Source organism: Coffea arabica, chromosome 1c (assembly GCF_036785885.1).
Source record: "Coffea arabica cultivar ET-39 chromosome 1c, Coffea Arabica ET-39 HiFi, whole genome shotgun sequence".
Taxonomy (NCBI): domain Eukaryota; kingdom Viridiplantae; phylum Streptophyta; class Magnoliopsida; order Gentianales; family Rubiaceae; genus Coffea; species Coffea arabica.
Genome location: NC_092310.1, coordinates 3,873,251 through 3,884,414, shown reverse-complemented (window position 1 = coordinate 3,884,414; position 11,164 = coordinate 3,873,251). Strand labels below are relative to the sequence as shown.

Here is an 11,164-nt window from a genome sequence, read left to right as displayed (position 1 = left end):
GAAACCCTTACTGTCAAGAGTACTAAGTGATATCAGATTCTTCGTCATTTTGGGGACGTGCCTGACTTCGTTCAGTGTGGCAATTTTTCCAGTATGTGTCCTGATCTTAATCGAACCGATTCCAACAGCCTTGCAGACAGCGCTATTAGCCATCACGACATTTCCGCCATCTATCTGCTCATATGTTGTAAACCATTCCCTATTTGGACATATGTGATAGGACGCCCCAGAATCAAGAACCCACACATCAGAGTGATGTGTTGGTTCGTTTGCAATTAGGGCCAGGTCTTCTTCTGAATTTTCCGCTTCCTTTTCTGCAACTGAAGCTGAAGCGTGTTGTTTTTCCTGCTGTTTCTTCTTCTTGGGACAATCAGATTTCCAATGACCCTTTTCCTTGCAATAGTTACAGACATCATCCGGCTTGGGACCTTTAGAGAACTGCTTCTTATTTCCGGACTTCTTTTTCCCCAATTTTCCTTTATCACTACTGACAACTAATCCAGCAGCCTGATTATCTGTAACATTACCAGCCGCCTTATGGCGCAATTCTCTACTATGCAGTGCTGATCTTACTTCTTCTAAAGTTACTGTATCTTTACCGCCAATAAAAGACTGAACAAAATTCTCATACGATAACGGTAGAGACACTAACAAAATCAACGCGGCATCCTCATCCTCAATTTTAACATCAATATTACGCAATTCAAGAAGAATTGTATTTAATTGATCTAAATGTTCTCGAAGAGGAGTACCTTCCTGCATACGCAGACCGAACAGACGTTGCTTTAGGAGCAACTTGTTGGTTAAAGACTTCGTCATATAGAGACTTTCAAGTTTAACCCACAAACCCGCAGCAGTTTCTTCACCGGCGACCTCAGTGATGACATCATCTGCCAGACACAGCATGATTGTCGAGTGAGCTTTTTCCTCCAGACTCATCGACTCTTCATCAACGGAATCCGATTTCTTTTTCGTCAGCGGACTCCACAGGCCCTGCTGCTTTAACAGAGCCCGCATCTTGATCTGCCATAAACTGAAACTATTTCTCCCGGTGAACTTGTCGATCTTGATGTTCAAAGCAGACATGTTGTTGCGTGATCCGAGCCCTAGGACAAACCTAGAGCTCTGATACCAGTTTGTTATAACAGATGCAGCGGAACAGAAGAACAAACAAGAATGGACAAGAACAACTTGGGGGAAATCAGATTTTATTAGGGTTGTAATCGGAATAGTTTACAAACTAATATAAGGTGTATATATATACAACCAAACAGACTGGACCCAAAATAGGCCCAAAACAAGACCCGAAATAAAACAGACACGGTAACTGATATATACCGTAAGCTTCGGGGGCGTTGCCCCCGAACCCCCACCGGGGGCAACGCTGCCCCCCGGGCCCCCCAATCGGGGCGCGTCGCCCCCTGGACCCCCGACTCGCTGACCGGGCAGCGAGACCCCCGTACAGCTCAGCGGGGGTTGAAGATCTAATTCAAGGCATCTCAACAAGTTTGATCAAGCAAAGAATCAATCTGGCGTCTGCTTAGTGTTATGTATTCGAGGTGATCAAACCTATGCTACCTACGCCAATATTTCCTCTGGCAATAAATTTTTAGCTACCAAAAAAAGGGAAAAAAAACTCCTTCCTTCCACTCTACCACATACCAAAGAGAGGACAATGGCTGACGCACTGGTTGCTGCTAGCATACAGATTGTCTTGGAAAAGTTAGTTTCTGCCACCACTGATGTGATTGGTGTGGCTTTTGGAGGATTCAAGGAGTTGGAGAAGCTAAAAGGATCTGTTGCCATGATCCAAGCTGTCATGGCTGATGCTGAGAAGAAGCAAGTGCAGAACCAGGACGTGCAACTATGGTTGAAGAGGCTTGAAGGAGTGGCTTTTGATGCTGATAATCTGTTGGATGAGATCAACTATGAATTTCTTCGTCGTAGGATGGAGACTCAAAATCGTCTCAAGCAAAAGGTATGCCTTTTCTTCTCCACCTCCTGTACTTTTGCTTTTCGTTGGAGAATGGCTTCTAAGGTCAAGAATCTCAACATGAAGTTGAAATCTATCAATCAAGAAGCTGTTGGTTTTGGGCTTAGTAGGTCCCAAATGGGAGGTGGTGCATATGTATCTCCCCTCCCTGCTATGACTATGAGTCGGGAGACTGACTCCATAGCTCGTCAAAATGTAGTTGGAAGAGCCACCGATGCATCCAACATAGTTGGAACATTGTTGAGCTCGTCTGCAAAAGTTGTCTCTGTTATTCCCATAACAGGCCTGGGGGGGTTGGGCAAAACAACTTTGGCTCAGTTAGTCTATAATGATCCAGAAATCAATAGGCAGTTCGATAAAAAGATCTGGGTTTGTGTGTCTCGTAATTTTGAAGTTACGAGGCTTTTCAAACTGATCCTAGAATCATTAACAAAGAGAAAAGCCGATGTCGAAAGCAGGGAGCCTATAGTTCAAGAAGTTCGAAGAGAAATTGAAGGAAAAAGATATCTTCTGGTACTTGATGATGTATGGAATGAGAGATCTGAGCTGTGGGAGGATTTCATTCATTCTTTGGTTGGAATTAGCACTACAAATGGAAATTGGATTCTTGTAACAACTCGTAATATAGAAGTGGCCACACGTGTGGCTACACATCCTCCATATTCATTGAGTAAATTAGGAGATGATGATTGTTGGTCGATTGTGAAAGAGAAAGTGTTTCCAAGTGGAGAAGTACCAAAAGAATTGGAAGCACTAAAGAGTAGAATAATAAAAAGATGTCAAGGTCTACCTCTTGCTGCGACTGTAATTGGAGGTTTGTTACGTTTCAAGAGGAAAGAGGAGTGGCTAGCTATTTTGGAGAGTGGGTTTGCGCGTTTGGGTGGGGAAGAAAGTAGTGTGATGCAACTTCTTAAGTTGAGCTTTGACCATTTGCCAAGTGCGTCCATCAAAAAGTGTTTTGCATACTGCTCAATCGCTGGCAAAGGTTCTGTCATGAGTAGGCAGAAGCTAACCTTGCTCTGGATGGCAGAAGGTTTTCTGCAACCAAGATTTAATGAGGTATTGGAGGACATAGGCAAGGAGCACTTCGACATTTTATTGCAAAGCTCCTTGTTTGAAGAGGTAGCAATGTTCGGCCCCTTTTATCATATAGGCGATAGAAACTGTACAATGCATGATTTTGTGCATGACCTTGCACAATCAGTATTGAGATCTGACAGCATCACCGATGAGAATTGCCGCTACCTATTGCTGCCTTCATTTGATGGAGAAACGCAAGAAAACTTGAAAAGCAGATCAAGTTCACTCCGGACTTTACTTGGGAACGGGACTATAGAGTCTGGAGAGGTATTCTTGAAATTAAAGTACTTGCGTGTTCTCCAGTTGCCTCTTGTGACTAGTCAGGAGCTGCCAACCTCAATTAGCAAGCTAATCCATTTACGATTTCTTGACCTATCACACTCAAGGTTCAAAGCTTTGCCAGAGTCCATTTGCAAGCTATATAATTTGCAGACACTGGTATTGAGCAACCACTTTAACCCTACAATCTTGAAGGAGCTTCCTGATGGGATGAGAAACTTGATCAACTTGAGACATCTTTTTTTTTTCACTCCTGATAGCAAATTTAGAATGCCAAAAGGGATGGGACAATTAACTTGTCTTCAAACATTACAATTCTTCAACATAGGCAAGGAGGAAGGTTGCAAAATTGAGGAGGTAGGATGCTTAAAAAACCTCAGAGGCCAAATTCTAATACGCAACCTCGAATTTGTAAATGCTAAAAGAGAAGCACACCAGGAAGATTTGTTGAGTAAGCCAAATTTGAGTGATTTGGCATTTGAGTGGGGTAGCGGTCGAGAAGGAGACTACAATGATGAAGATGTGTTGGAAGGTCTCCTGCCTCACCCAAATTTGCAATCTTTATATGTGAAAAATTATATGGGGAGCCAATTTCCACGTTGGTTGATGAATATGAGCATAGCAAAGTACAATATGTATGGCTCCTTAAGAAGACTTGACAGATTGGTAAAGCTGGTATTAGTAGACTGCAAAATGTGCGAAGACGCCCCTGCCCTTGGAAGGTTGCCTTCTCTTGAATTTCTCGTGTTGGATGGCCTAGATAAGTTAACATGCCTTGGACGTTCCTTCTATGACATGGACGATCGCCGTGCATCAAGAAACAACAGCAGCAGTGAAGTGTCAAACACATTGTTTCCAGCTCTTAAAAGTCTCGTACTATCAAAGATGCCAAATCTGAGAGAATGGATGGATGCACAAGCTGAGTCAAGAAGAGAGAGTAATGAAGATGTTAAAGTGTTTCCCATTCTTGAGGATTTGACAATTAAGAAGTGCTACCGCCTGGTCAACGCTCCAAGCAATTTTCCAAGTCTGAAGAGTTTGAAAATTCAGAAGATTGACAAGCTTCAGCCAGTGAAAAAGATTTGCAGCAATGCAACCAACCTCTCAGCTGTCTGGATCAAAGGGATGGCAGATCTCACTCATGTTCAAGATGTTTTGAATGGCTTGAACCTTCAGGCACTGATACTAGAAAAATGCCCCGAATTAGTTGACATACATGGCGGTCTCCATCAATTACAGAATTTGGATTCTTTGGTCATCGGGGGTTGCCATAATTTGGAGACAATTCCAATTCCTAGTGGACAAAAAGGCCTGACCTCCCTCAAAGATTTGAGAATCGGTTATTGCAACGGGTTAACTAGTCTACCAGTTGAAATGCTGGAGGCTCGTTCATCTCTATTGTCTCTGACGGTGTGTAAGTGCCCCAACCTTGTCTCCTTTCCAATTGATTTGCGGCAAATGCCGTCTCTTGTTTCATTAGCATTGTTCGGGTGTCCAAAGCTGACCACTATTCCTAAAGGACTAGATCAGGTTTCCAGCTTGAGTATGTTGCATGTTGGTCCCTTCTTAGATTCCCACACGGAGAATGAATGGTTATCAGCATTGGCTTCCTCTTCTGTTCAGAGACTATCATTGGTTGGTCAGCCTCAATCAGACTCTCTGCCCGTACAGCTTCAATACCTTACTAGCCTGACAGCACTAGGTCTACATGGTTTTGGAGTGGAAGTTTTACCAGACTGGTTGGCGAATCTTGCATCCCTTGAGGAACTACGGCTAGATGGTTGTGAAAAGCTTCAGCATTTACCTTCCACTGCTGCCATGAGGCGCCTCACCAAATTAAAATTCCTGGGAAGTTTTGGTTGTTCTCTCCTAGAGAAAAATTTCACTCCTGGCGCTACATCCGAGTGGCCCAAGATTTTTAATATTTCCCACATTCAATTTGAGGACAAACCTATTGGGGCTTACTGAAATTTCATTCTGTCTGGTAAGATTCTACTATCTGATGCATTTTCTTATCATTCCCATAATTGCTAATTTGGGTATATCTTTGCTTTTTATTCCCCAAAAAAATGATTCTCTTCTCTTCTCCTTGAACATTCTCTCTCGTTTTCTTTTCACTTTCCATTTGTTGTGCATAAGTATTTGTCTGTTTGAATATTGGTACTGACAACTTTCTTAATTGGCCAGACAAATTTCAACTGTAAGCATTGCCATGACTACTTGGAAAATGTCATGTCAACTATTCCAAAGGGGTTGCAGTAAACCACTGCTCCCATTTATGGTTAAAAGGAATACATCTTCAGCAGCCACAATTGCTTCTATTTCATTGTCTTTCGAATAGGACTATATTTCAATTGTACGAACCAAGCAGAGCAAAACAGCAAGCTCTGGTTAATTGAGTGAGCACTGCAAAGTGACATACAAGTGTGAAGACTCGTACTTTGTCTAGTCAGTGTATTGTGCGGATAAAAATACTCTCTGTGTTGGTCATATACTGTATTCAATAATAATATTTGCAGTTGTATTGTCTGTCGAAGTATAATAAAGTGCTCAAACTTGAGTTGTACTCCTGCTCAATGTCTCTTCTCTTCATTTCAACCAATGTCTACCATTTCTGCTTTCCTGCTATAAGTACTTTTTGAGCTTGATACAAAGTGTGGGATTCTTTTGACCCTTACCATGTTTTTCTTAATTTCCTTCTCAGAAAGATTCATGAAAACAGCAGATGTTGCTTGATTTCCAACCAGCAGATCGCTGCATGCAAGTTCCTAGCTTGTTATTTCTTCTTGTTCTTGTGCTTTTCTGTTCATGAATTATTTGTCTTTTTTTTTTTTTTTTGAACAATGAATTATTTGTCTTTTAAAGTAGCTGTGCAGGAAAGATGCACCTCTCGGAGCAGCCCCAACACTACAGATTTCATACTGCAAGTCTTAGCAGCTATTCATTCTAGATATGTGCATTTCCTGAGTTCTATCCTATAAGCTCCCAAACTATTATTTTCTCTTATAACTTGATTCTTGTAAATGATATTTAAGGATATTTTTGAAAACTCACATGCGTTTTTGAATGTTTATCTGCAATCCTTCCTAGCTATCCAGTATAATTTGCTTTGCCCCCCCCCCCCACACACACACACAGAGTAAGAGACCACAAGGGGTTTCTGGTGGCTGGAAAGTTTTCTTGAGCCACTCTCAACATTTCATCACAATTTGTTTGCTGCAGATAATGATAAGAACACATAATTGTCCTTGAATTTTCATAGTGCAGGTGCAATTTTCTTTCGTTCCCCTTCAATCAATTAAAGTATGATGAACAATTGCATTAATGAAATGATTGTTATCTTTCTGAAACCAATTATTAACTTGTTTGTTTGCTGTTCTAGACTGAATGTTTTGATAGCTAAAAATCAGCTCACTCTGTTCAAATATGGCAAATACTTTACAAATTCGACTTCTTTTGGTTTTACATAGTGTATTGCTTGCGGTGGGTACTGCCCATTGTTGTTTTGGACTATAATAAACCAGATTTAGCTCCTGGAAAGTTTAGACTTAAAACAGCAGTTGAATGGTCAATTCTGCATTTGAGCATAGGAAACAAACATTGAGAAGTGCAAAGTCCCCATCCACAGTACATGTAACATACCAGAAACAATACAATACCCTGAATTGGCTTTTCTTCAAAAAGTAAAATTGGTTTCACATCGAAATTATTGTCTCTGATCTTTTAAATGCTTTAATTTGGAAAAAAAAAAAAAAAAATAGGAGCAGTACAGAGGTAACTCTAGTTTCCCTCCTTTTCTTCTTCTTCCCTGGTTGAGGAGTCCTATTTGAATTTGTGCCACAAACATTGAAATTTTAGTTGCAGCAAATTCACTAATCCAAAGGGAATCTTCATCCAGGACTCTCTAGGCCAGATTTCTAGGAAATTGTAATTATTGAACTAATTTGTAATGCTTAAATACCCTATAGTGTCCTAGCCAAGAAGATGTCATTGTTTTCTACCTCTGGACTGTTTGCTGCAGTTTTAGAATCTTTTAACTATCCATCTATCAATGGCAGACCTCTGAGGTCCTTATAGAATTGGCGGAAGACATTATACTGTTGAATTCAAAGCCAAGCCTCAATTGATGACTTTTTCAAGCCAAAATTGAGGACTTTGAATTCTTTGGCCTAAGTTTCTAAATCCCACATCGGTTAAGTTTAACATTTGAGAGGTTGTTTGAGAACTATAAATAGCTCTCAAACAAACCAATTCAAGTACACCAAGCAAGAGCCAATAACTTGCTTTCTTCTCTCTCTTTGTAATATTTCTTCTAGTGAAATATTAAATTGTCGGTAGTGTCCGAGGACGTAGGCAAATTAGCCGAACCTCGTTAAATTCTGGTGTTCTATTTTATTGTCTATTTAGTAGCTATATTTGTAGGTATATTTGTAGTGAGTTATTGTGCAATTAAGTGCATATATAGGTGATTCTGTCTAGGAAATTGGTACTTAAGCAGGCCAGTGTGCCTCACCAAATATTTCCTGGGAATTACCATTTTGCAATTTTAGGTACAATAATTTACTCGTTATACCTTAACTTTGGTAGGGCTTCCGCAACAATTGGTATCAGAGCTCGAGGTTTCTTAGTATGCTCTGTGGTTGCAGCATGGTCTGATCTTCCACATCAGAAAAGATTTCTTGGGCTATTGTTACTCTACATTTAGGAGCTACTAAATATAATTTGTAGAGATGGCCGAAAGTAGATCTTCATCTACAATGCAAGCATCAACAAGCTCGTCATTATCTATTATGGCGAGAAATGTTATGACGAATACAAAATTAAATGTGGAGACATTTGATGGTACCGGTCATTTCGGCATGTGGCAAAGTGAGATTCTAGACGCGCTCTTTAATCAAGGTCTAGACATTGCCATCGAAAAAGAGAAACCAGAAGAGATTGAAGAGAAGGAATGGAGGACGCTAAATCGTTTAGCGTGTGGTACAATTCGATCGTGTCTTTCAAGGGAACAAAAATATGTGTTCTCAAAAGAAACCTCTGCAAATAAATTATGGACTGGATTGGAGGAGAAGTTCTTGAAGAAAAATTGTCAGAACAGGCTCAACATGAAGAAGCGTTTATTTCGCTTCACTTATGTTCCTGGCACAACTCTAAGTGATCACATCACTAATTTTCAATCAGTTAATCACTGATCTGATGAATTTAGATGTGACATTTGAAGACGAAGATTTGGCTCTCATGTTGTTGGGATCTTTTCCTGAGGAGTTTGAGCATCTTGAAACAACTCTACTCCATGGGAAAGCTGAGGTGTCCCTCAGTGAAGTTAGCTCTGCCCTGTACAGCTATGAGCTCAGAAGAAAAGACAAGCAAAATAGCAGAGATGGAGCAGCAGAAGCTCTGGTAACCAGAGGACGCTCACAAAACCAGAGAAAGGGGACGAGAAGAAGATCCAAGTCAAGAGCCAGACTAAGTAAAGATGAGTGTGCCTTTTGCAGAGAGAAAGGGCACTGGAAGAAGGACTGTCCAAAACTGAAGGGTAGACCTGACAAAGAAAAAGCTGTTGCGGATTCAAATGTATCTGAGTGCATTGATCAAAACTCAGATTTTTCATTAGCTGTCATGCCTACTGGTCATTCTAGTACATGGCTATTGGACTCAGGTTGTAGCCATCATATGACGTCCAATAGAGAATGGTTCTTTGATTTCAAGGAAAAAGAAGGTGGAGTCGTCTACACGGCAGATGAGACCACATTAGCAACAAATGGGGTTGGTTCAATTCGGCTAAGGAATCAGGATGGATCAATTAAGATTCTAACTAATGCCCGATATGTGCCAGAATTGAAAAAGAACCTCATTTCTGTGGAAGTACTAGAATCAATGGGCTACAAGGTGTCGGCATATAATGGAGTGATGAAAATCATTTCAGGTGCATTGGTGCTGGTGAAAGAAATCCGAAAAAATAATAACTTGTATTACTATCAAGGTAATGCAGTTGTTGGAGTAGCGGCCGTGGCTTCCAGTGATGATCGAGAATTGAAAGTAACCAGATTATGGCATATGCGCTTAGGGCATGCCGGAGAAAAATCTTTGAATCTTCTGATGAATCAAGGACTATTAAAAGGAGCCAGTGTTTGCAAGTTAGATTTTTGCGAGCATTGTGTCAAAGGAAAGCAGACAAGGGTAAAATTTGGCACTGCAATTCACGATACCAAGGGTATTTTGGATTATGTGCACTCTGATGTGTGGGGACCTTCCAAAACAACTTCTTTGGGAGGCAAGAATTATTTTGTTACCTTTGTCGATGACTTCTCTCGAAGAGTATGGGTGTATACTATGAAGGCGAAAAGTGAAGTATTGGGAATTTTCATCAAGTGGAAAAAGATGGTGGAAACTCAAACAGAAAGAAAGATCAAACGCCTTCGAACAGACAACGGAGGTGAATACACTAGTGATCCGTTCATGGAGGTCTGTGAAAATGAAGGCATTGTTCGGCACTTCACAGTCAGAGATACACCACAGCAAAACGGGGTGGCAGAGCGTATGAACCGGACATTGGTGGAGAAAGTTCGGTGTATGTTGTCCAATGCTGAGTTGGGCAGACAATTTTGGGCTGAGGCTTTAGCATATGCAAATCACCTCGTTAATCGCTTACCATCAACTGCTATTGGCGGCAAAACGCCATTAGAGAAATGGTCGGGAAAACCTGCTACATATTATGATTCCTTACATGTGTTTGGTTCTACTGCATATTATCATGTTAAAGAATCAAAATTGGATCCAAGGGCGAAGAAGGCGCTTTTTATGGGGATCACAACAGGCATTAAAGGTTATCGCCTTTGGTGTCCCGAAACGAAAAAGATAGTTTTCAGCAGGGATGTCACCTTTGATGAATCTACCATGTTAACAAAGGTAGATGTACAGCAGAATGATAGTACTCCCCAACAGGTGGAGAGCACTCCTAAGCAGATGGAGTTTGAAAGAAGCATTATCAGACCAGCAGTGGATATCGGAGTAGATGAAAGGACTCCTATGGTAGAAGAAGAATCAACTGAAGAAAATGTTCCAGTTGAAGAACTTTCACAGCAACATGAATCAATTGCAACCAGTAGGCCAAAGAGGACAATCAGAAAACCTGCTCGTTTTGCTGATATAGTGGCCTATGCATCCCCAACCATAAATGTTGATATTCCTGCCACTTTCAATGAAGCAGCTCAAAGTTCGGATAAAGAAAAGTGGAGGATTGCAATGGATAAAGAAGTACATTCCCTTCATAAGAATCAAACATGGAGGCTAACCAGTCTTCCAAAGGGAAAGAAGGCAATCGGATGCAAGTGGGTATATGCAAAGAAGGAAGGATTTCCTGACAAGTCTGGTGTTCGCTACAAAGCAAGATTGGTGGCTAAAGGCTACGCTCAGAAGGAGGGAATTGATTACAACGAAGTGTTTTCTCCAGTCGTGAAACATTCCTCCATCAGAATTTTATTGGCTTTGGTAGCACAATTGGATCTGGAACTTGTCCAATTAGATGTAAAAACTGCGTTTTTACATGGTGACTTGGAAGAGGAAATCTACATGACTCAGCCAGAAGGATTCAAAGTTGCTGGTAAAGAAAAGATGGTATGCAAGCTTGACAAATCGTTGTATGGATTGAAACAGTCTCCAAGACAGTGGTATAAGCGATTTGACAAGTTTATGATGGGGCAAAGGTACACAAGAAGCAAATATGATGATTGTGTATATTTGCGCAAGCTACGAGATGGATCCTACATATATCTTCTTCTTTATGTTGATGATATGTTGATAGCTTCCAAG

The 11,164-nt window shown here is 40.9% G+C and overlaps 1 protein-coding gene across 1 annotated transcript; it reads left to right on the top strand.

Moving 5' to 3' along the window:
* The first annotated feature begins 1,675 nt into the window (after positions 1 to 1,675).
* Positions 1,676 to 5,320, top strand: LOC113723667 (disease resistance protein RGA2-like). The gene has a single exon (XM_072083755.1). It carries the CDS (start codon positions 1,676 to 1,678, stop codon positions 5,318 to 5,320), a length of 3,645 nt encoding a protein of 1,214 aa, XP_071939856.1.
* The last annotated feature ends 5,844 nt before the right edge of the window (positions 5,321 to 11,164 follow it).

Bases quoted from the DNA above. Each gene is read 5' to 3' on its own strand.
- LOC113723667 (XM_072083755.1), top strand. From the start codon at position 1,676: ATGGCTGACGCACTGGTTGCTGCTAGCATACAGATTGTCTTGGAAAAG.